The sequence below is a fragment of the Castanea sativa genome, chromosome 11 (assembly GCF_040712315.1).
Source record: "Castanea sativa cultivar Marrone di Chiusa Pesio chromosome 11, ASM4071231v1".
NCBI classification, from domain to species: Eukaryota; Viridiplantae; Streptophyta; class Magnoliopsida; order Fagales; family Fagaceae; genus Castanea; species Castanea sativa.
Window position 1 is genome coordinate 13,902,033 of NC_134023.1, and position 25,459 is coordinate 13,927,491.

Below are 25,459 nucleotides of genomic sequence, written 5' to 3' on the forward strand. Positions count from 1 at the left end.
ATTACAACTGACTCAACCACATTCCTTTTTCCTCTCGGACTTGGTTTCACCCTATGATGCACGAACGCGGCAAAATGGGCACCACACCCGCATCCGACGCAGCGACATGCAAGCGACACCACTTCTTGCGCGTCAGTGCCGCGTCTCTTTTTTTTTTTCGGATTCGCGCCGACTTGGCTTCGATTCTCACCGATTCAGCCAGAATCAGGTCGTATCGGCTGAATTAGAACGTATCGGCCAGCGGCCGAAACTGACCAAAATGGCCGAAATCGACCTTGAATCATGCTTTGCACTAGCAAAAACCTGAAACCAAAGCATCAGCTGTCCAAAAACTTAAACCTAAGCCTTACCGTTGAGTTGAAACCTAGCCATATTTAACACCACCGGGTCTGCTACTTTGTTTTTTTTTTTATGGGAACTGCTACTCTGAGTTTTAATATAAACTTTGATTACCCAAAATGCCCTTTTCTTTGTATTCTATTGGACCCCCTAGTTGCACCCAAAATCATGTGGCTGTTTTGGTCATTTTATCTGATATTGTTGATACCTGGCATGATTAGGTGAGTGCAAGACATTTCTTTTTTGTTTTGTGTTTCTTTTTGGCGTAAATGCACTTTTAGTCCTTATATTTTGACGTTTTTCCATTTTAATCCCTACATTTTTATTTTACCACTTTTAGTCCTTAAATCAATTAACGCGTGTTATTTTCGTCTTTTCTATCAATCAACCGACGGAAATAGCTGAGATGGCAGCCAAAGAAATTTAAAAAAATAATATAATTGCACAGTATATAATGCCACGTCATTATATAAATTTATTAATTTTAATTAAATAAAAAACAGAAATAAAACCAAAAATCACTAAAATTAAGATCTAAAAAGTATCTTGACTCTCTCTGGGAAGACATTACAAAATGGGTTCAAATTATTTTCTCTTCCATCTCACTTTGTTAAATTAGTTCTTCTTCTTCTTCTTCTTCTTCTTCTTCTCTCTCTCTCTCTCTCATTCGTGTTTCTCACTCATGGTAATTGGTGGTGCAATGGCTGTGGTGGGTTAAGATCGGGGTGAATGGGTTGAGATCGAGGTGAGGTGGGTTGAGGTTGGTCTGGGGTGGGTGGGTTGAGTCGGGGTGGGGTGGATGGGTTGAGATCAGGGTGGAGTGGGTTGAGGTTGGTCTGGGGTGGGTGGGTTGAGACCGACTGGGGTGGCTTGAGTTGGGGTGGCTAGGGTTGAGTTCAGGGTGGTTGGGTTTGAGGTTGGGTTGAGGTGGGTGGGTTGTGAGCCGGCTGGGGTGGGTAGAGGTCGGGTTGGGTTTAGGTCAAGTTGGGGTGGGTGGGTTGAGACCGACTGGAGTGGCTTGAGTCGGGGTGGCTAGGGTTGAGGTTGGGTTGGGGTGGGTGGGTTATGAGTCGGCTGGGGTGGGTAGAGATTGGGGTGGCTGGGGTTGAGACCGAGCTGGGTTTGGTTGTGGTGGTTGGGATGGTAGGTTGTGGCGGCTATGATGGTTTCTCGATTTTGTGGGTTAATTTCTCGAATTTTTCTGGGTTTGAAATTTATAGGTTTGTTTCTGGGTTTCTCGATTTTGTGGGTTAATTTCTCGAATTTTTCTGGGTTTGAAATTTATAGGTTTGTTTCTGGGTTTCTCGAATTTGTGGGTTAGTTTCTCGAATTTTTCTAGATTTGAAATTTATGGGTTTGTTTCCGAGTTTGATGTTTGTATGGAGGGTTTGATTTTTCATGTGATGTTCTAGGTTTGCTAGAGATTAAGGGTTGGGTTTGGGTTTGTGTTCTTTGTGTTTTGAATCTTTGAAGGTCTTTGTATTTTGTAGATCTGTGCCCTTTGATTTTACGTGTTCCATGTTGGCATGTTCTTGATTTTTTAAATTTCCTCGGCATTTGATTCGTGTTCTTGGATTTGATTTTTTGGGTTTGTGCTCCTGTGTTCATAGGCATTTGATTTTATTGTTTTTAATTCTGTTTTTTTTTTTTTAGTTAAAATTGACAATTTTTTTTTTAAAAAAAAGATGCTGATGTGGAATTTTTAATAATATTTTAATTCCTCCGGCTATCACCTCAGCTATTTCCGTTAGTTGACTGACGAAAAAGACGAAAATAACACGCGTTAATTGGTTTAGGGTCTAAAAGTGGTAAAATTAAAATGTAGGGACTAAAATAGAACAATGTCAAAATATAAAAACTAAAAGTGCATTTAGTCCTTTCTTTTTTGTTTTGTATTTCTTGCTTTCTTCTTTCTTTGTCTTGTGAATCTAATGTATTTTAAAAAAATATTTTAATAGTAAAAATATATAAAAAAAATATAAATAAAAATATATTTAATAATTTTTTAATTGCTGCACCCCATCGCACCTGTACTCTACTTTTTCAAAAATTTTCCTGAGTCATCTTGTAGACGTGAGCCTAGGAGTGGCGTTTTAGTCCTGTCAGACCTTAGGAAAATGGAGGTGAGTGTAACCTTGTTTTTGCCATGGAATTAAGAAAGTCGGCATTTACATCTCTTGATTGTAAAATATTTTGTCTTATATAGAGTCTCGCACCCGCACCTGAATCCAGAAACACACCCGTGCTACATAGGTTTCACCAATACTCACTCACTCTCTCTGACTCTATATAAAACTGAAACTCTGCAATTTTCTCTAACGTAGTGATTTAATAGGTCTCTTTTTTTGTAAAGAAAAGAAGCCATGATGAACATGGGGCAGTACATAGCAAGGAAGTCAATACCGTACCGAAGGCCGTATCGGTTTGGCCACCGGTACGATATATTTCGGATACTAGTCAATACCGGTGTACCGTTTCGGGTTTACCGCTATTTTATATATATATATAGACACACACACACACCAAAATCTATAGAACCATGTTTATAAGCATATAATATTTCACTTATATTATAGTAAATATAAAAGTTTATCATAAAACATTACCTCAATTCAGAACAAATTATTCATAGTTTTAGACTTTAGTATTAATTAAAAGGAAAAAAAAAAAAAAAACACTATAAAAAATAGAAAGTTTAATTGTTCATTGCATACTAAAAAAACAAATAATACTAATAAGTTAATGTAAATAAGTTACCATTATGCCCTTACAAAAATTCAAAAATTAGAAAACTAAAAAAAAAAATTTTGTACCGGCCACGTCCGGTACCAGCCGGTATTGCCCGAAATTAGCCGGTATGGCCGGTATTTTTTCCGATACAAAATAGAAGTGTACCGGTACCGGTGCACTGACCGGTACGGTATGTACCGGCCGGTACCAGTACGGTATCGACCACCCTAGTACATAGTGGAGGAGTTTCTACATGGAACGTGAGTCTAAGCTGCGAAACAGTCGATACCCTCGATGATACCCTTCCACTGTTTTGTTTTGCATTAGACAAATGTTTAAAGCAATCGAATACAAAGAATATTCTATGAACCAATTCGAAAACCCAATGACCGAATTCAACCCCTTCGAGTTCCAAGAACAAGAGTTTCTCAATGAAAACATTGATTTTTTATGTCAAAAACTTTCTCTGCTTTTTCCTCCTTCAATTTCATTAGACCTCCACCCACAACAAAAGAAGGATTTGTTACACGAGATAGTTTCATCTGCTAGTAAGATTTTGGTGAATCATTATAATTCCAATTCAACAACAACGGGAAACAATGTTTGTCCGATAATATATATTTAATTAAAAAAATAATGTTGTATTTCATTAAAAGATTTAAAAGTTCAAGATTTTTTTTTTTTTGATAAACACACACACGCGCGTGCATACACACACACACACACACACACACACACACACATATATGAGAAGGGAGATGAGATAAGGAAATACACTCACATTTAAATGGGTGATCCTCATGAATCTTTTCTTAATTAACGTGGCATTTTAATCAAAATTACTTTTCCTTACATTTAATTCATATGCGTATCTATTTGTGAATTTTTTTTTAATTTTTTATTTATTTTGAAAACACTATTTGTGAATTTTTAAATTATTTGAGAATTGATTGTTTTAAAGACTAAGTTGAAATCATAAATTTAATATTATTTTAAGTATCTGCCATTTTTCTTGCGTCAATTTTCCAATTATATTTCCCTTCATAATTGAACTAAAATATATTAGCTAATAAGGCTGTGAATGAATCAAGCCGATCATGAACAACTCAGACTCGACTTGATAAAAAGCTCGTTCATGTTTGTTTGTTTAAAAATAAGCTAAACTTGATTCTTAGTTTAGGCTCATTTAATAAACAAGCTGAGTCCAAGAAAAAAAATTTGTTCACGAACAAGCTCGTGAGCTATAAGGCTTTAATACAAAACAATTCAAGTATAAACTCATTTATAAGTTTATATGTGTTAGCTAAGTATACTCATCACACATATTTTAATAATGACATGGCCAATATGAGATCTACTACCCATTACCTTAATTTTTTTCTTCTCTCTAAACTGACTAAAAACCACTTTAGACTATAGTTACATTTAAAAATAAATTAATCAATTAAGTGGACCACAAATGATCCTTCTCCATCAATCATCTAATGTAAAGTTTTTTTTTTTTTTTTAATACAAGATAAAAATTTTACTCTAACATTATTTTAGTGTATATGTGTGTCAAGCTCCCTCTTGGAAACTTGAACCTTAGCTCTTGGCCCCCACACCCCACAAGCACTTATACTTATAAAATGACCACAACACGAAGGGTATGCAGTGGTATGTAAAGTTATGAAACATGTTAGTCTTTTCTCATTCATTATAGTTATAAACTAGTATTTTTCTAGTTCTTTTCTATTTAACGTGAATGTAAAAATTGTATTTTGAATAATTGTTGAAACTATAGACAATGATGAATGAATTAATTAAATTATGAAAATTTTTAATTTGAATAATGGGTAATCATAGGTAGGATTAGACATATGATAAAATGAGCATACTATTTTTTTTCTTCTTAATTTTAGAGATTTATGCATTTGATAATATAATATTTTTAGATCTCAAACTCAAAAGCTTAATCTGAACTCAAGTTTAAGCTTGATATTAAGCTTGATCTTGGCTTGATTAATTAATCAAGCCAAGCCAAGTCAAGCTCAAGTTTTTTGGCTTTCCCACTAGCTCAAGCTCAAACATTATTTTTAGACTTGTCACAAACTTGGTTCACTGTTCACTCATATCTCAATTCTCTTAACTCAAAACTCTAACTCATATTTCATCCTAATTCCCTATTTTCTCTTAACTCACCTCCCATTATGTTTGGCATTAGAACTTGGCTTATATAGTTTTCAATTTAAAAAAACAACTCTAATGCAAAACTATAGAGCCCACTAGTCAGTCACAATTAAAACAGCTGTTGCCTCATTTATTGAGAGGGCAGAGGGTTTTCACTATAGTGTAAACTATACTTATTTTTGGAACCTTTAGATTTTACACCCTAAAATTTTAGAGTTTGGAATTTACTTCTTGAAGTTAGAGTTTATCGCATGTGTTTATTCTATCCAATAAAATAATATCACATTTAAAAAATAATAATAAATAAATAATAAATTAAAAATTAAATAAAGGGAAAAAATAGCTTCATTTGAGTAGGATAACGGCAATAGTAAACAGATTGTTAACAAAGGGCTTAATTGAGGATGAATAAGACTTAGAGGACTGAAAGACAAAACCTAAATTTTGAGGACTAAAATAATTAAAAAGTGCTAAAACTTAGAGGGTTGAATTTTGTATTTTAGCCTAAAATTTAAGACCATAAGGAATCAAAGTATGGAGACAAAAACATTTCAATAATCAGTTATTCAGATTACATAAATAGGAATTTTCATCTCTATCTTTTGTTTCATGACCCAAAGAAACAAAACATACTACTATTTACTAGCGAGAATATATTTGGTCTCTTTATAGCAATAGTAGTAGTAGTGAGAATAATATGAAATGAATCTAGAATTATAATTTGCAAACAACTGGGGACAAGGCATGAGAAATTGATCAAGGAAAAGAAAAATCAACAATTCTATGACGACAACCTTTTCTACACTGTTTCCTATAATTATCTTATGCAGATGATTGTGAGTGATTCAAAAAAAAAATGAAGAGTCCATGTGAAATTGATTGGTAAATAGTCACAATTTGCCTTATCAAAATTGTGGTAAAAGATTATATGGTCCTAGAATAACTCACAACACAAAATGTGGTATCTCTAATGGAGTACGTTGAATTGTAGAACCATTCAATTTGACTTATGTTATACAAAATCTAATTCAAATTATATAAAGGTTCCAATAATTAATAATAAAATTTTATAGCAAAAAGTGGCATGTTTGCAAGCTTTTTGGTATTTATTTAATAAATGTAATACAAAAAATGGGCTTACAAACAGAGAAAAGCAATCCAGGCCGACTGTGAGTCTGTGACATAAGCTGGAACCAGCTATATAACTGTACAAATCATAGAGAGAAATCCTTTTGACAATAATATAAATGGAAGTAAATATGGCACTTACCCAAAAAAGAAAGAAATTAATAATTTCAAGAGGAAAATAAAAGCCAAATGCTCACCAGGGTCACAAAGGTCATCAGGATCAGCCAATGAGTGTCCTCTAAACCTATGTCTTAAATTCTGCCAATGTCCGCCGTTCTCTCCTATCCCTTCCAATTGCTTCTGCCACCTCCCTACCCTTCAAAATATTTCATACCATCAACAGGAACACTTGACATCTAAATGCAGGCCTGTTACCTCCAGAACCTTTCACCAATGAACTCTTACCCACCAAGTAAAATGTGCACTTTTGACATCAAACAACCATGGTCTCAGCAACACCCAATGCCCAAAGTGCAAGCTCACATGTCACAGTATAGCCCAATCACCTCCATTTAAGCATGGATTTAATGAAACATTCCTTTCAACTTTAAATCTTAAGGACATTTCATTACTAAAAGTACCTATCCTTCAAAATAATATAAAACTAATACTGCTGTCAATATCATATAACCTAGGGTCAGACTCATTGGAGGGATTTTAGGCAACTTATTTGATTCCCACTCATATTAATCTCTGAAAAGTATTCCTGCTCATATCAAAAACAAGTGCACTAAACATGGACTGAAGTAAAAGAAAATGAAGTAGTTAATTTGTTCCCAGTAATAAGAGCCACAGAGGACTACTGCAGACCTAGTATGATGCAAATATGTGAAAATTTGAAGTCTGACAAAGGAAGCAATAATTTGTGGTAACTTCTAGCTCACAAATATCCATTGTCCACAAGTTAGTTCTTGGAAATTCCCTATTTACAACTTAAATTTAAACTATTAAATCTATAAACTAATTATCCTCCTCAAATCTCTTATTCTTTGTTTTCCTTTTTACTCTCTGGGTAATTTCCTCAAGCACTTGGCACACATACTCTATGTCTAGCCTTGCACAGACTAGGTTGAAGGATAGTAAATGTTTTCCACTTCCAGTCAAGGAGTCTAGCAATGAGAAATACATCAACTAGGAAATATCAATTTAAAAACATATGGCTTTATCAAAAGTAATTCTATAGTTGAGTAAGTGTTATCATTGACTCCCTCATCACATCATGATGGGTTAAGTTATCTAAACCAGAGTTGCCTAACGCCTAACACTAGTCCTCCTATGAGTAGTCTGCAATTAAAGGAGATATTTGAAGCCAAAAATCAAAGTGAAAGTAAAAAGCATTTTGCATTTACATGAAAGAAAATCAATGTTTACCTCAGGGAGTAAAAGTCCCATGACACCAAGTACAAACCCTGCGCCTCCAACAAACCCAATGGACTCACCAAATATCAAAGATGCAAGTATAGCCAATGTTAAAGATTGAGAGTCAATTATCTGATCATCAAGACTCAATTTCATGTTTAAACTAGCATTTCCATTGGTCAAGAAAGTCAACTTCAATGGCGGTAAATAACAATTCAGCCATTTTTGTGATAAGTAAGAGTAATTCTATTAATAAACAATAATTCTAGACATGCAGTTTAATTATACAAGTTATATACAAAAATTTCAAAATCAAAATCAAAACGCTTATGCTATCTATGGAAAAACAAAGATATACAAAATTGATGGTTAGGTTTTCAAGGAGAATGTGAAATTGGATTCATCAATTTATAGAAGATACCTAATCAAAGGTTTGGATAGGGAAAAGTGTGAATATATACAAGATTTGGATGTAATTGTACCAACTTGGTGAATCTGAAGCAAAGCAAAATCAACCAAAGTCAAAAACTCCGTTTGGTTGCCGAGAAAATAACAGAAAAACACATAAGGAAGGAAGAGAGAGAGAGAGAGAGAACTTGTGAGGAGCTGAGAACCTATGTTTAGGCCGAGAGAGAATTGAGCTATGAAAGAGAGTGGGAGCGAGAGCGAGATACTGTTCTTGGTTTCCAATGTTTTTCAACAGCTGATACAAAATTTAATTTATTTTATCCACAGTTGGTAAAACTGTTCCCTATTTAATCTTTTTCAACCCACTTTTACCACGGTGCCTGAAGAAAAAAAAACCTAAAAACCAACTATTTTTTTAGATTCTCAAAAAAAAAAAAAAAAAACTATTTTTTTAATATTTACTAGTAAGGTTGCACGTGCAAGGCACATGCTATCCTTGAGTGTGAAATTTAAGATAGCATTTTGTTTTTGAAGTAGTATCAAACCAAGTATTTAAATTTAGAATATTTATTTAACATATAATTATATAGTCAATACGACAAGTTCTTAGGAGAAAATATTTGGTATCAAATAATACCATGTCAGCGGTATTAAAATTCAACAAGTGTGAGACATGTTAGCTAAAAATAACTAACCCACTAACAATTGAAAAATATATGCTAATGAATAGTTATTTTTGCACACATGTCTCCTGTTTATTAGATTTTGATACGGATGACATGGTATCATTTGATACAAAACTTTTTCACGTCTTAAAATCTATTTACTAAAGACAATATCTACTCACAAAAAAAATTATACTAAAAATGATAACAAATGTCGTCATCTTCCAACAACAAACAACTAAGTTTTTTTTTTTTTTTTTTAGAAACACAAACACACACACACATATAAAGAGGGGAAGGGGGATGAGAACTAAGTTTTGATAAAACATTGTCACAATATTTAAATTTTTGCAATAAATAATGACATATACTACACTTCAAACTCTTCATCAAATTAAATACCTACTACCATTGGCAACAGATATTATGTTTTTTGTTTTTTCTTTATATATACAAGAGAGAAATTTTATTCTAGTTTAATCTAAGTATATATATATGCGAAGTTCCCTCTTGGAGACTTGAACCCCGGCCCTTATCCCTTACACCCTACAAGCACTTATACTTGTGGAGTGACCATTGCACCAAGGATATGTAGTGGTCAACAAATATTTTGTTATTTATACTTCCTTCTTTATCATTTTATTTTATGAGCCTAATTACAATGCTTAGCTCACTTAATTTTTAATGAACACCATTCATTAGGTAACAAATAAAATACCATTCATCATAATTTTTACTTTTTAAGTATGACTAACACATAAAACTCAAAATATACGAAGAAATTTTTTGAGATATTAAAATTTAGTGAGACATTTTGGATATTACACAATGCAATATTCTAGGAATCATAAGATTTTGTTATGATTTATCTAAGAGAGTAACAATAGGAACTATATACTTGTCTACAAGATATAAAGGAGGAAATTATTCAACTTTATGAAACTACCTCAAACATAAAAGGGGAAATTACTTTTTTCTATAATTCTTTTTTGTTGGTAAAACTATGTGTTTTTAACTTTAAACAATTGTTCGTAAAACTATGAATTTTGGCTCAACAAATTGGCTAAGTCAAAAACTATGTGTGTTTTACTTAAAATGGGGCATAAAAATAAATAATAATTAAAAAAATCAACCAAAGAAAATTGTATGTGAAATAGTGAATTTTGGCTCAACAAAAATTGAATAATAAAAAAAAAAAAATCTAGAAACACAAAGAATGGCACAACATTTTCATAATACCTTTATAACTTTGTTATATTTTACTTTGACTTGTAAAGAGTTGATACTTCAATAGTTGTGAAAATATTGTAACAATAACAATATGACTTAACATTAGCATTTTCACAAAAGAATGCTATGTTCATATAGGGCTGTAACTGAACCATGCCGCTCATAAGCAACTTAGGCTTGCAACTCAGGCTTGGCTTGATAAAAAACTTGTTCATATTTGTTTGTTTTTAAACAAGCCAAGTTTAAGCTTTAGTTTTAGGCTTGTTTAATAAAGTTTCTATTAGATGAAATTATAAATCTAGAAGATTTAAACCACTAATAAATTGGTGTTCTTTAGGTAACAAATAGAATACCATTCATCATAATTTTTACTTTCTAAGTATGACTAACACTTAAAACTCAAAATATACAAAGAAATTTTTTGAGATATTAAAATTTAGTAAGATATTTTAGATATTACACAATTCAATATTCTAGGAATCATAAGATTTTGTTAGGGTTTATCTAAGAGAGTAACAACATGCACTATATACTTGTCTACAAGATATAAAGGAGGAAATTTTTCAACTTTAGGAAACTACCTCAAACATAAAGGGGGAAATTACTTTTTTTTCTATAATTCTTTTTTGTTGGAAAAACTATGTGTTTTTTTAGTTTAAACAGTTGTTTGTAAAACTATGAATTTTGGCTCAACAAATTGGCTAAATCAAAAACTATGTATGTTTTACTTAAAAATGGGGCATTAAGAAAAAAAAAAATTCAACCCAAAAAAATTGTATATGAAACAGTGAATTTTGGTTCAACAAAAATTGACTAATAAAAAAAAGTTCTAGAAACACAAAGAATGACACAACATTTTCATAATACCTTTATAACTTTATTGTATTTTACTTTGACTTGTAAAGAGTTGACACTTCAACAGTTGTGAAAATATTATAACAATAATAATATGTCTTAACATTAATATTTTCACAAAAGAAATGCTATGTTCACATAGGGCTGTAAATGAACCAAGCCGTTCATAAGCAACTCGGGCTTAGCTTCATAAAAAAACTCGTTTATGTTTGTTTGTTTATAAACAATCCAAGCTTAAGCTTTAGTTTTAGGCTTGTTTAATAAAGTTTCTATTAGATTAAATTATTAATCTAGAAACTTTAAACTACTAATAAATTATTGTTCTTTAGGTAACAAATAGAATATCATTCAACAATGAATTTTGGCTCAACAAAAATTGACTAATAGAAAAAAAATTCTAGAAACACAATGAATAGCACAAAATTTTCATAATACCTTTATGATTTTGTTATATTTTACTTTAACTAGTAAGCAATAAACACTTCAACAGTTGTGAAAATATTGTAACAATAACAATATGTCTTAACATTAACATTTTCACTAAATAAATGCTATGAACACATTGGGCTGTAAATGAATCAAGTCGTTCATAAACAACTCGAGCTTAGTTCGATAAAAAACTCATTCATGTTTGTTTCTTTACAAACAAGCCAAGTTTAAGCTTTAGTTTTAGGATTGATTAATAAAGTTTCTATTTGATGAAATTATAAATCTAAAAGATTTAAACCACTAATAAATTAGTGTTTTTTAGGTAACAAATAGAATACCATTCATCATAATTTTTACTTTCTAAGTATGACTAACACATAAAACTCAAAATATACAAAGAAATTTTTTGAGATATTAAAATTTAGTGAGACATTTTAGATTTTACACCATGCAATATTCTAGGAATCATAAGATTTTGCTAGGGCTTATTTAAGAGAGTAACAACAAGGACTATATACTTGTCTACAAGATATAAAGGAGGAAATTATTCAACTTTATGAAACTACCTCAAACATAAAGGGGGAAATTACTTTTTTCTATAATTGTTTTTTGTTGGTAAAACTGTGTGTTTTTTACTTTAAACAATTGTCCGTAAAACTATGAATTTTGGCTCAAAAAATTGGCTAAATCAAAAACTATGTGTGTTTTACTTAAAATGGGGCATAAGGAAAAAAAAAAAAAAAAAAATTCAACCAAAGAAAATTGTATGTGGAACAGTGAATTTTGACTCAACAAAAATTGGCTAATAAAAAAATCCTAGAAACATAGAATGACACAACATTTTCATAATACCTTTGTAACTTTGTTATATTTTACTTTGGCTTGTAAAGAATTGACATTTTAACAGTTGTGAAAATATTGTACCAATAACAATATGTCTTGACATTAACATTTTCACAAAAAAATGTTATGTTCCCATAGGGCTGTAAATGAACCAAGTTATTCATAAGCAGCTCAGGCTTGACTTGATAAAAAATTCGTTCATGTTTATTTGTTTATAAACAAGCCAAACTTAAGTTTTAGTTTTAGGTTTGCTTAATAAACGAGCAGAGCCCGAGTAAAAAATATTGTTCATAAACAAGTTCGTGAATACCAAAACTCGATACAAAAGTAACAAAACAAGTTGAGCCTAGGCTTATGTATGAATTTGGTAATAAAATTGGTATGAGCTTGACAAGTAAACTCATATCCTTCTAAAACTTTAATTAATTATAAGTTCAGACCACTCATCCAAACCAAATAGTCTAGATAATAAACTTGATATAGGCTTTATAATATACTTAAGCTGGATCTCAAGCCCAAAAACATGATATCGAGCTTGAGTTTGGGCTTGATATTGAGCTTAAGCTTGGCTTGACTAATGAATCAAGCCTAGGCAAGTCAAGCAGAGTTCAGGCTTTTATACTTTATTAGTTGAGTATTAGTTCATCCCAAATTTATGAAGAATGTCTCTAATCCGCTGCAATTCCTTGAGAACATCACTAATATCCATGCGGTCCCTGGGTAATCCCACTGAACAAGCAACTCCAACTCTAAATATTGCAATCAAAGAATCTTGTATTCCTTCTTTTTTCTTGTGCCCCACTTTATTAGAGTCTTCGTTCATTGTTTCCTCTTCTTCTCCTGCCCCTCTAGAGACAAACAATGGGTCTAAAATTTCTGAAATTTGCTCTGGCAATGACATCTTAACGAAATTATGGAGATCTAATCCATCTTTAAACATGTCATCAATAGGCCTCTTCCCTGTAAACATCTCCAACAAAAGAATCCCATAGCTATATATGTCACCCTCTAGTGATACCTTGCTTCCCATGCCATACTCTGTAAGACTCACATTGTAGCACTTTTTGTTAGAAGTAATCTCTAATCACATGCATCTTTTGGTAAGTAAAAATAATAACTCTTAGTTTAATTTAATCAGAAATATTTTAGAATTTGGTTTCATGAAAGAAAATTAATTTTCAACTCCGTTTATTCTAACGTAAAATTCTCTGTCCATAAATTTCTAGAAAACTATCTATTTTCCGATATTTGGTTATGCACCTAAAAACGTTGTAAAAAAACATTTTTGGATGTTTAGCTCATACCCAAAAAACAAAAAAACAAAAACCAAAAACCAAAAAAAGATTCCTGTAATTTTGTAAATATATTAAATAATAATTTTAATTAAACATTTTATAATATTAATATAAAACAACTAAATCAACACAAAAATAACATAACGAAAATAAATTATTGAAAATTATAATACTAAGCGCAATTAATATAAGAGTGCAAGAGGAAGAAAAAAAATACAAAAACAATTAATAAGAACTACCAACTTAATTTACATAATCGCATGCATAACTACAAACACTTAAAACCTCCAAAAGGATACTTGAAAGTGGCTTTTGTGCATCTTTTAGAATTAAATAGTGATTCATGAAGATTTTAGATATATTGATTATTTTATAGGTTTTCAGTATGTATTTTTTTGTCATTTAAAAAGTTGTCAATGGAACTTTAGTTATTTCGAAGGTTTCAAGTGCATTTTTGAAGTTTTAAGAATATTTTGAAAATTTTGAAAGTTTTAAGTAAATTTTTTTTGGAATTTTATAGGTTTTCAAGGTATTTGGTAAATAAAGAAATTTTTATGAGGTATTTTTTTTTTATCATTTTACAGGTTTTAAGGATATTTTTTATAATTTTGAAGATTTCAATGGTATTTTGGAGGTTTTGAAGGTATGTTGATAATTTAAGTTTTGAGATATTTATATCATTTTGAAATTTACTATTGTCTTGGGACAATGGAAAATGATTTCAATTTGAAAATGTTTTTTTAGCGGCCCAATCGTCTAAAAATGAGGAATCATTCTTCAGGAGATGTTTTACACCAAAAAGAAATGGGTGGATATGTTTTTCCATGTTCTTCTATCAGCTCTTCTCAAAAGTATTATTCATACAAATTGATCTAGTATGCAGATAGTAAAATTGAATTCTGAAAGATCTAAAAATATGGAAATTTTACGGTGATTAAAGGTTGAAATATACCTGGTGCAGCATAACCAACAGTTCCCTTTAGTCCAACTGAACTGCTTTGATTCAGATGCGACCTAATTGAGGCTTCTGGAATGAACCTTGCTAATCCAAAATCACCCACATGAGCATTCAGATCATTGTCAAGAAGAACATTACTTGGCTTTAAGTCACAATGAACAATTGGATTGTGACAATGGTGATGAAGATAATCTACAGCAGATGCAACATCAATGGCAATGTTCAATCTTTGGAGAAGGCTTAGAATCCTCAGGTCATTGTTTATGTCATCTACTCTTGAAACTGAATGCAGCCAACTCTCCAAACTACCATTAGGCATGAATTCATAGACTAGAGCTTTGAAATCATTACCTTGAAAATCAACACTAGAGCAAGCAGTTAAGATTTTTACAAGATTACGGTGCCTAATGTTTCTTAAGGCTTCACATTCAGCCATGAAGCTCCTTGAAGCTCCTTGATGGTCTAGGTGGAGTACCTTGATTGCAACAACTCTCTCATTAGGATGGAGAATTCCTTTATAGACAGAGCCAAAGCTTCCTGCACCAATCAAATTGGTAGAAGACAACCCACCTGTAGCTTCAAGTAGACTTTTGTAAGAGAGATTTAAAAACAAATCCTCAGTTGAAGTTTCAGTAGAGGGCTCCCTTGTCTTCTTTCTCAATCTATTAATGATTAGAAGAGACGTAATCGATACTAACCCCACCAGAAGCACAGAAATCAATCCAATCATCAACTTGAGTCCTCTGGATGTCCTTCCTTTCTTTGGCTCATTGTTCTTGCAAGGTGGCAACTTTAATTCAGGCATACCCCCACAAAGGCCATCATTTCCAGCTATTGAAATGAAATTTGCATTTTTGAAAACCCCTTCTAAGGGTACCTCACCCTGAAAATGGTTGAAAGAAAGATTCAATTTCACAAATTGAAATTGCTGAAAATATCTTGGAATTTGGCCAGACAAGTTGTTGCGCGAAAGATCCAAATCTTGAAGTCCTCTCAATGAACTAAATGACTGAGGAATAGTTCCTTCAAAGGAGTTACCTTCCATGTCAAGGTGTTCCAATTTTACACAACTACCAAGGCTACTAGGAATTTCACCGGACAATCTATTCCCAGAAAGGTCCAAGGACCCGAGATTTATCAAGTTTCCAACTTGGTTGGGCAGGGAACCAGTCAACTGATTTTGAGCTAGGCTCAGGGAAATTGTTAGGGAAGAAAGGCCCATAACACTTTGGGGTATGGTACCACTAAGATAGTTATGAGAAAGGTCTAATTCTTGTAAGTATAAAAGGTTTCCAAGACTAGGAGGAATGGTACCCATTAAGTGGTTCTTTTCAAGATGGAGAGAGTACAATTGAGTTATGTTGGCTAGGGATGATGGAATATGCCCTGTAAACTCATTTTCAGACAAATCCAATTTTTTTAGCATCCTAAGGTTACCAATCATGACAGGAATGTCCCCTGTTAGATTGTTTTTCTCTAATGTTAATTCAGTCAAGTTAACAATGTTCTTTATATCACTAGGAATTTTTCCAGTTAATTGATTGCTTCCCAACCTTAAAGACACAAGTTGGGTTGAAAGGTTGGCTATAGAAAGAGGCAGAGTCCCTCCAAATCGATTGTCACTCAAATCTACCATCAGCAAACTATGGCATTTACTCAAAGAGTTAAAGAAACTCAAGTCATCAGCTTCTCCTATCCCAAGTGAATTGGAAGCAAGAACTAGCCACCAGAGACTAGGTAGGCCTCCAAAATCAATTGTAATTTTGCCAGTGAAATTGCTGCCACTGGTATCAAGTTCAACAAGATTTGAAGCATTGGATAATGATAATGGAAGAGGTCCAGTAAATTGATTGTGACCAACATTTAAGACTAACAAGTTGGGAAGAGTGAAGCCTAAGTCTGATGGTAAATTCCCGTGAAGTTGATTATATGGCAAACTAAGTCTTTCAATGGATGAGATATTGTAAATAGAGAGGGGTACTATACCAGATAGTTGATTCAAGCCAAGTCCAAGAAAATTCAGAGTCTTCAACTTGCCTAATGAATCCGGTATGCTTCCCCAGAAACTGTTAACTGCCAGGGAAAAAGATCTAACCGAGGAAAGGTTGCCTAATGAGTCTGGAAGTGATCCACTGAGGTTGTTATAGTGAAGCTGAACTCTCTCAAGCTTCTGCAGTGACCCAAGCTGAAATGGGATTCTTCCAATCAAATTGTTGACCCCCAAACGAAGCCAGATGAGGTTAGAACAGCCTGAAAGATTGGCCGGAATCTCTCCAGAAAACGAGTTGTTGGATATGTTCAAGTATTTGAGTCTGAATAGACGACCTAGCTCTTGTGGAAGCTGACCATGAAAGTAGTTCAGTTCAAGGTTGAGACCTGTGAGGAAAGAGATGTTTCCTATGTGAGGTGAGAGTGAACCCACCAAGCCATTGGAGCTTAGGTTCAAAGTAATTACTCGTTGGTTTTGACCACAAGTGATGCCCACCCAGTTGCAGAAATGAAGAGAACTGTTCCAGGAGCTCATGATACCCAACGGGTCAGTGGTTATCCCAGCTCTGATGGCTAGCAAGGCAAGCCTATCTGTCTCATTTCCATGTGCTGCATGGGTGAAAGATAATGGTGAAAGCAACAAGGTAATAAAACATGGCAGGAGAACTGAATAGAACATGAATGAGCAATGCAAAGTTGAAGACTTGTGAGGAAGAGAAGGCAACATTGCTGGTTTAGAAGCCAGATGGTAGAGAGAAGTGAGAATCTCGAGTGATATGGGCATGTATGCTTCTTGGAGGGCCAGCTTATATAAGAATTTTTGTTGATCTCGTGTGCGTTTGGGTAGAGATTAGTACAGGTTGGTTTACATTTGGCTGAAAAACTAAACCCTGAAAAAGTCACAGTCACAACTCCAATAGCTGATCTAACGCATGGTTTTGGAGAGATTCTTTATGCTAGGAAACCTGTGGGATACTTCGATGGTGTTATTTCAAATTCAAAGTTCGAAGACAAGTACATCTTCTTTCCCAAGCAAAGTCCTAGAAATCAAAACAACCATTGACTTGGTTTTTGTCATTCTTAGCAATACAATTGTGAAAAATAAACACCACTACTATTGTTATAACATGTAGATCCAAATTATCCCCACTATTATTGTACACCGATTACCATATTCCACCCCCAACAAATTGTGAAAAATATGTCACACTTATTGTCCTAAAATTTGCACTTGCCCACCAATGTTTATCTGTAAAGGCCAACAGTTTTGAACGCTTCAGTTTTCATGCATGAGTTTATTAAATGAAAAAATAAATAAGACCACCTTTTTTTATATTGTAACAATATACTAGTAAAAATAGTAAATTTAATCATTTAATAATTATTCCATTCATAGTTTCCTTTCATCTATTTTTTCCGTGGTGTGTGCATATATCAATGATCTAGAAGGGGAGAAAATGAGTTTTTGCCCTTTTTAAAAAAAAAAAAAAAATCCAGTATTTTGCCCCTTTTTCCAAACTAACTAGGGAAATGCCCTTATTTTGAAATTCATTTTTCTAAAAATAGAGTTTCAATTTAAAACTCGATTTTTGGACAATCAAGTTATAACAAACTGAAAATTAAAAAAAAAAAAAATTCTAGAACTCGAGCTCCATGAACTCAAGTTCCTTGCAAGTTTGTTTGTTTGTTTGTTTGTTTTTTTTGTTTTTTTTTTTTTAAAGTTTGATCGCTCTATACCTATAGCTATGTTTAGGGAGCCCTATAGTGGCATTTTAAAGCCCTATAGTGGTGTTTTAAATGGAACTCGAGTTCATTAATGCAATTTTTTTTTTTAAGTTTGATCACCCCATATCTATAGTTTTCAGGAAGCCCTATAGTGACATTTTAAAACCCTATAGCGGCTTTTTAAATGGAACTCGAGTTCCATGCAAGTTTTTTTTTTTTTTTTTTTTTAAGTTTGATCATATAGCTGTGATTAGGGAACCCTATAGTGGCATTTTAAATGGAACTCGAGCTCCATGAACTCAAGTTCCTTGCAAGTTTTTATTTTTTTAAAATTTTTTTTTTAAGTTTGATCGCTCCATACCTATAGCTATGTTTAGGGAGCCCTATAGTGGCATTTTAAAGCCCTATAATGGCGTTTTAAATGGAATTCGAGTTCATTAATGCAATTTTTATTTAAAGTTTGATCACTCCATACCTATAGTTTTCAGGGAGCCCTATAGTGGCATTTTAAAACCCTATAGCGGCTTTTTAAATGGAACTTGAGTTCCATGCAAGTTTTTTTTTTAAAGTTTGATCATATAGCTGTGATCAGGGAACCCTATAGTGGCATTTTAAATAGAACTTGAGTTCCATGAACTCGAGTTTCCATACTCGATTTTCTACAAATCAAGTTTTACATTGAAACTCGATTTTGAGAAAATCAAGTTTCAAAACAAGGGTATTTCCCTAATTAGTTTGAAAAATAAGATAAAACGCTGAATTTTTTTTTGCACAAAAAGGACATTTGCCCATTTTGGCCATCTAGGGCCTTGTACATTCTTAGCGAATAACATTGTAAAAAATAAATGATTATAATGAGCGGAGAGCTGGCATGATGTGAATACTATTATTGTGATTCAACTGCGTCCAAGGTTATCTTTAAAATGGGTGGGTAGTTAAGTCAAGAATCAATAATTTAAAAGAATCAATAATTTAAAAGACCTTAAGTTGAAAATGAAAATAAATTGTAAAAAAAAAATGATGGTACCAAAAACAAATATAAATAATTGTAGTCTTACAGATAGTAGAGCTGGCATGATGTGGATGCAATTGAAAATTGACATTTAGAAAACCAATGAGCTCACTCGGTTTGAATGGTGAGTCGAGTGCGGCCAAGGTCGTTTATCTCTGAAATGGGTGCATTCTTTGCTTGCAAGGAATTCATTGTGCTCTTGATTATTATGGCTAGAGGAGAGAGCCTTTTAGCTTCAGCTCCCATATAGATAGTTATACAGACTTTGCACAAATAATTTTTTTTTTTAGAAGGGCACAAATATTAAATTAGTTAGATGTTTTATGAACTATATACATCCACATTTATAAGGTTAAAAAAAAACACACACACACACAATCTAGAAGTATTTTTGTTTTGATTAGTTTCTGTCTATACTTCTAGTCCCCCAAATCAAATGCCTTGATTTGTCTATGATTTAATATGAAAATGACTTACCAAATTTAGCCATCCTTTTAATTTTTTTCTCATTTATTCTGAAATCCAAATGTAGTTATATTAAAAACTTGTAGTTCGGGTCAATGACCCATAGGCTAATTGGGAATACAAATTGGCACTTCCTGACTCTTGCACCTCATCAAACAAGATGCTAGTTTGAGACCCAAACAGGGAATTGGAATTAGAAAATAGTTATAGGGGTATTGGACCATTGGTCTATAAGCTAATCGAGGGATAAATAATATATGTTTAAAATTACTCTTATGTTTTTTTTTTTACACCGTCCTTATTGATAGATTAAAAGAGTAATGCTATAAACCACAACATTTTTCAAAATTGTTAAATTAAAACAGTTGCTAGGCTAAACACTAACACTATTTTAATTATGATCTATCATTATATAAGAACTTGACAACTTCATAAGAGCACTCACAGCAATGGTGCTAAATAGCTATATTACTATTTTTAGCAACACCAATCACAAAAGTGGAGCTGCAGCAGTGGAGCTATAGCAAAAAAATTTGGCTTCTCAGCTACAGTGCACATCTAAAAAAAATATATATTATTTTATTTTGTGTTCACACTGATAGTTAGAATATTTTAGTTTTTTTTTTCTTTCTCCTCCTTCCCCATTTCTACCCGTTGCTCCTCTCTCCCCTCAGTCGGTCGTCACACTCTTCATTTCTTCCCGTTGCAAGTTTCAATTCCTCCACTCGCCACCAACCCAAGCCCCTGCCCAGTGCTAATCTTTTTCTCCGTCGTTTTCTCTCTCTAGATCGAATCCAAGCTCAAATGATCTAATGATTTTCGGTTTTAGTTGATCTGGTGGGTTTCATTATGACAGCACAACGACGGGGGGTTAGCCATGGTGGGTTTAACCCTCTCTTTCTCTCTATCTCTCTCTCTCTCTCTCTCTCTCTCTCTCTAGCCCTCTCTCTAGATTGAATCCAAGCTTTATTGATCTGATGATTTTTGGTTTTTGCTGGGTTTTGGTTGATATGGTGGGTTTAGATTGTGATTTGGTCTTGGGTTTGTGATTGGGTTTTGATTTCGGTTGAGGTTGTGGGTGATGATGGCAGTGGTAGTGGGTGTGGGCGATGGTGGCTGGTTGTAATGAGTGTGAACAGTGGTGGTGAGTTTCGTTTTTGCAGTGGTTTTTTTATGGTGGGTTTCTAATGGTAGGTGGTGGCTTGAGTTTGTGATTGTTGATTTTTTATTTTTGAAAGTTCAAAAAGTGTGTAAAACACTTTTGAACGTTTAGACCCCCCAAATAACAAATTACCAATTCAAGCTTATAGACAAACAATGTACGTGGGAAAAATGTAAATAAGCTAAAACAAAATTGATAACATAATCTAAACCAAATAAAATCACATCCACAGTAGAAATTAAATAGCAAAGATTAAGGGAAGAGAGATGCAAACACAAGGACAACACAACGATGTGTTATCGAAAAGGAGACCGAAACCCTCGGCGTAAAACCTCTCCGCCGCCCTTCAAGTGGTCAATAATCCACTAAAGAATGTAGTTGGGATACACGAACGACAAAAGACCCTCCAAGTCTAATCTACCCAGTATACCTAAGCCCTCCAAACTCCTACTCCAATGAGGTTGCACCGAACCTATTTCTTCTTTCGCTTACTGGATTCCGCTATAGTCTATAGCATCAACCAATATGAAATTGGTCCCTTCCTTATTGCTTCCCAAAGCACCAAACAACCTTTTCACAAATATAGGTATGGTGAAAAAAGGTTTTAGTAATGGACCTCTTAAGGATGTAACAATAAAGAGGAAGAGAGTAGAGGAATTTAAAGAGTCTCTAAGTAAAGATTGTGGATGAGTCAATCTTGTTTTTCTCTAGGGTTTCTCTCTCAAAATTCTCTCTGGAAGCTCTTACATTTCGTGAGTATAAGGGGTATTTATACTGGGGTGAGAAATGAATGCGAAGAGTCATATTTTCTCAAATAGGGCTGGCTAGCGACTTTGCCTCGCGACTTGACTGAGTCACAAGTTCAAGCTGCGAACAAACAGAATGGCCAGACTGGAATTTTTGTCCTGTAGTGCTCCAGCTGGCGTGACTGTTCAACTTCTCAGCACGCTTCGCTCGTGTGCATCACCTAGCGGCTTGCAAGCCGCGAGCCACCCGCGAGATCCAACCGTGAGTCCCTGCTTCACTGCACATTTTTGAGCATTTCTTCACACTCTCTCACACACTACCCTTACATAAATCTCACCTAAATACAGGGTTTTTAAGTGCTGAATTACAAGCAAATTGGCACGGAATAAGCCAACAAAATGGTGGATAAATTTCAACCTTACAATTTTGTTTGTGATTCATGATGGTGGTGGTGGTGGATGTTTGTGCTGTGCTGATGCTTTTTTTCTGTGGATGTTTTTATTATTATTTTAATGAGTTATTTGTATTATTTTAATCAAATAGCTAAAAATATAGCTCTATTGTTGTGGGGTGTAAAGAGGTCAAATAAATAAAGTAATTTTTGTAGGTGCCAAATAACTATATTTTTTGCTCCACTACTCTAAATAAGTTTAAAAAAATCAGAAAATAGATTTAGTAGGTACAAATTAAAAGGATAACTACACAAAGAGTCCGACATAGGATTATGGTGACTAATAAAGGCTGGACTCAAGAGCCAGGTACAAGTCGAATTGCAGACAAGCCTTCAAGCTGCTTTGGGACAAAAAACAAAGAAGACTGTGACATTCGACAGTAGAAAGTTAGAAACATCATAAACATTCGATTCGTGCGCTCTTTTTGCTGACCGGAATAACTCACGTCACGTTGATTTTCTCTGGGTGTAAATAATGGATTTGCATGGCTTGATTAGTGATTTGGCATTTCACATTTTACCTATTAAATTTTAAAAAATCACTTTTATCAAATATTTTAAATGTCATAATATTTGGCATTGAGGAATAGTACAATCTCAAATTTGAGACCACACTATTCACAAATAGTAAAACTTATATTATTTTTTTATTTATATTAGGCCCGCTTTCAGGTGAGAAATAATAATAAAAAATAAATAAAAATATTAAAGAAAGAATATTTAAATAAAGTTGTAAAAAAAATAAAATGTTTGATATTTGATATATTGTAAAATGGGTGTTAAAATTATAAAAACAATTTTTTAAAATTATAAATGCTAAAATTTTTACCATGGTTGATAAGAATGCTAATAGTGGTTTTATTGACAGCCACAGAAAGGTAGATCTAAATATGTTTAAAACTCAAAAGTCTTCCTTTATTGTCGCTAATAAGGCAGCTTTTACTGACTTGTTCGACCGATCATATGGAATCCAAATTTCCGGTAAACTACAAGCTCTAGGGCTTGGACCTAATTAAGTACCTAACATGCAAGTTGCAAACCCCTTAATTTGAATAATAATTTTTCATAAACCCGAAGTTTTATGTATCTGTCTAGAAAACGGTGCATAGTTTTCAATTTTATTTTACGATTAAAAAATGTTGTCACTTTATTTTACTTTACAATAAATAACATAATCAGGAATTTTATTTTGGGCTGAGATTAGGCCACCTTATTGATTTACAATTAAAAAAAAAAATTAAGTAAACATGTGTGTACGTGCACATGTATTCGTATATTAGTTTAAAAAAAAGTTAAAATGTTTACTCCCAAGTCCAAACTAAGTCATAAATCATATATATGTTCTATACATAAGTTAAATGTCTGCAAAATTATCTTATATAAAAATTTTAACTCTTTATAAATTCTATTGATTATACAAAAGTTCTCTAATTTCTGATAGACATTAATACCAAACATTCAAAAATGACCTAGCGTCTTTCTTGAAAGTTATGCTTAATTATAGTTTTTCATAAAATGTAATTCATGGTAGTGAAAATATTAGCAATTTCTTTTCTTCTATTTTCTTTTTCAAGGAGAAAATTTTTGTTGTGGATGAATTGAGAAGTTTTGGAGAATTTGATTTAAAATGAAATAAAGTAACCATAAAAGAGAAGTTTTGGAAACTTTAGTTCTATGAGGCTCTTGAAAAATGGGAATGAAAAAGCTAAAGCTAAACTAATGGTCTATCATAACTGACGTGAGCGGGGAGGGAGCATCAATGGTAAAAGGATAAGTAAAAGTGTAAAACTAAGCCAATAGATTAAAAAATTACTGGATGGTATGGCTTCAATTTTGCAAAGCAATCTTGAAAAGATCACTTAATGAGAGTAGTTGGAGGTGTCAAAAAATACTTCCTGGGGTAGGGGGGGCTTACAAAACTGGTCAAGGGTTCCGAGTTTTATGTATTATAAAAAAGTTATAAAATTTTTTGGAGGGACCAACCAATGTAGCTTCACGGCTTCACCTCTGCTGCGTAGACTTTAGGGTTATTTTATTATTATTTTTTCTTGGGAATGGTAGGAGGGAGAGGCGGAGGTAGATGCAGCCAGAGGGGTTTGATTCGTTTGAACCCATGACATAGAAATTGAAGTGTAAGAGCATTCACAGCAGTGGAGTTAAAAATTTAGCAATTTAGCTCCACTAAAAGTTACTTTATCTATTTTACCTAAACACATGCTGCAGCAGTGGATCTATTTTAGCTTTTAACACAATAAAATAATATAAACATCACAATAAAATAATATATCTACCACAATAAAATAATACATCTCACTACAATAAAAACACCACAATAAAAAGGTAATGTGAACACAAAATAAAATTTTTTTTTTTTTTTTAGCTCTCATGAACAGTGCACATCTATCTATAGATGTGCACTGTAGCAATGAGCTAAAAAAAATATAGATTTAGCTCTACTGCTGCATGCTTCTTTTTGGTGTTTTGGTGGAGCTAAAATAGCTATATAGCTATTTAGCTCCACTGCTGCAAGTGCTCTAAAGGCCCATTGGCAAATGAACATATATTCAGTCTATGATCAATATTACTATAAAAAGACAACTACTGTCCTTAGGCTAAGTACATTGGCTAATAAGTTATTTTAGAAAAGTTTTTTTACGATTTTTATGTGAAATTAGTCACATACCCACGCATTGTGCGTAATAACTTTTTTTGAATGGTCTCATTAAATATTTTATTAATACTATAATTTTATTTATTAACCATTGGTTTTTCATTAGTTTTTAGTGATCTTATTTGTAACGCTTCTTACCATTATTATATATTTACTAACTGATGATTTGCATAACAAAAACGATAAATGAGAGGGAGCATTGTTCATTAGATTTTCAAAAGTAATAGTGTATGAAAATTATATATATGTGTGTGTGTGTGTGTGTGTGTGTGTGTGTGTGTGTGTGTGTATATTAAATAAGGTTAAATGAAATGTCAAAAAATGGATTTTTAAATTTTCTAACTTTATGCCTTATGTAATTTCTGCTACTATCAGAGAACATCTCTTTTTTAGTTATGATTAATATGGTTTCCATAGTTAGAGTTTGATTAGTTTTAAATTTTAATTTAGCACTATGATTGTATTTAATTGTTGATTTAATTTTTTAAGTGAATTTAATGGTTTATGTTACTACATTGTAAAGTTTGTAATGTTCTCCACACAATAATCTCTATTTTATTTTTTACTTCTTCTTACAACCTCTTTGTTTTCTAATCAACGATTATTAATTGACGTTTGGTTTTTTTTTCTTCTTTATCTACTCTTTATTATTTTGTATTGATTTTTTCTATACTCTCTCTCTCTCTCTCTCTCTCTCTCTCTCTCTCTCTCTCTCTCTCCATTGGCAACCTATTGTTTTCCAAAATTTGATGATGATTCTATGACATTAAATATGCATTATTAGTTTTTTTTTTTAATTTAGTGTTTCTGACTTGATTTGTTTTGCATT

General features: G+C 32.8%; 2 protein-coding genes and 1 long non-coding RNA gene across 3 annotated transcripts; all 3 read right to left on the reverse strand.

Annotated features, from left to right (window-relative positions):
• Nucleotides 1-6,288: 6,288 nt before the first annotated feature.
• Nucleotides 6,289-8,399, reverse strand: LOC142615078 (uncharacterized). Its single transcript, XR_012840651.1, has 2 exons — nucleotides 6,564-8,399; nucleotides 6,289-6,443 (listed from the first exon to the last, which is right to left on the reverse strand). It is a non-coding gene; the product is annotated as an uncharacterized LOC142615078 (long non-coding RNA).
• Nucleotides 8,400-12,680: 4,281 nt separating this feature from the next.
• On the reverse strand, nucleotides 12,681-15,317 carry LOC142614465 (putative LRR receptor-like serine/threonine-protein kinase At3g47570). The gene is made up of 2 exons (XM_075786984.1): nucleotides 14,403-15,317; nucleotides 12,681-13,193 (listed from the first exon to the last, which is right to left on the reverse strand). The coding sequence occupies exons 1-2, from the start codon at nucleotides 15,211-15,213 to the stop codon at nucleotides 12,793-12,795; spliced, it is 1,212 nt and encodes a 403-aa protein (XP_075643099.1). The 5' UTR covers nucleotides 15,214-15,317; the 3' UTR covers nucleotides 12,681-12,792.
• LOC142614466 (uncharacterized) lies at nucleotides 15,181-17,113 on the reverse strand. The gene is made up of 2 exons (XM_075786985.1): nucleotides 16,395-17,113; nucleotides 15,181-15,291 (listed from the first exon to the last, which is right to left on the reverse strand). The coding sequence occupies exons 1-2, from the start codon at nucleotides 17,074-17,076 to the stop codon at nucleotides 15,287-15,289; spliced, it is 687 nt and encodes a 228-aa protein (XP_075643100.1). The 5' UTR covers nucleotides 17,077-17,113; the 3' UTR covers nucleotides 15,181-15,286.
• Nucleotides 17,114-25,459: the final 8,346 nt, after the last annotated feature.

What these genes read in the sequence shown, in the direction of transcription:
- LOC142614465 (XM_075786984.1), bottom strand. Translation starts at nt 15,213, where the DNA reads ATGCCTGAATTAAAGTTGCCACCTTGCAAGAACAATGAGCCAAAGAAA. An exon ending in TGTTGGTTATGCTGCACCAG is followed by an intron (nt 13,194 to 14,402) that starts GTATATTTCAAC and finishes TGAGTCTTACAG; the next exon opens with AGTATGGCATGGGAAGCAAG.
- LOC142614466 (XM_075786985.1), bottom strand. Translation starts at nt 17,076, where the DNA reads ATGTTCTATTCAGTTCTCCTGCCATGTTTTATTACCTTGTTGCTTTCA.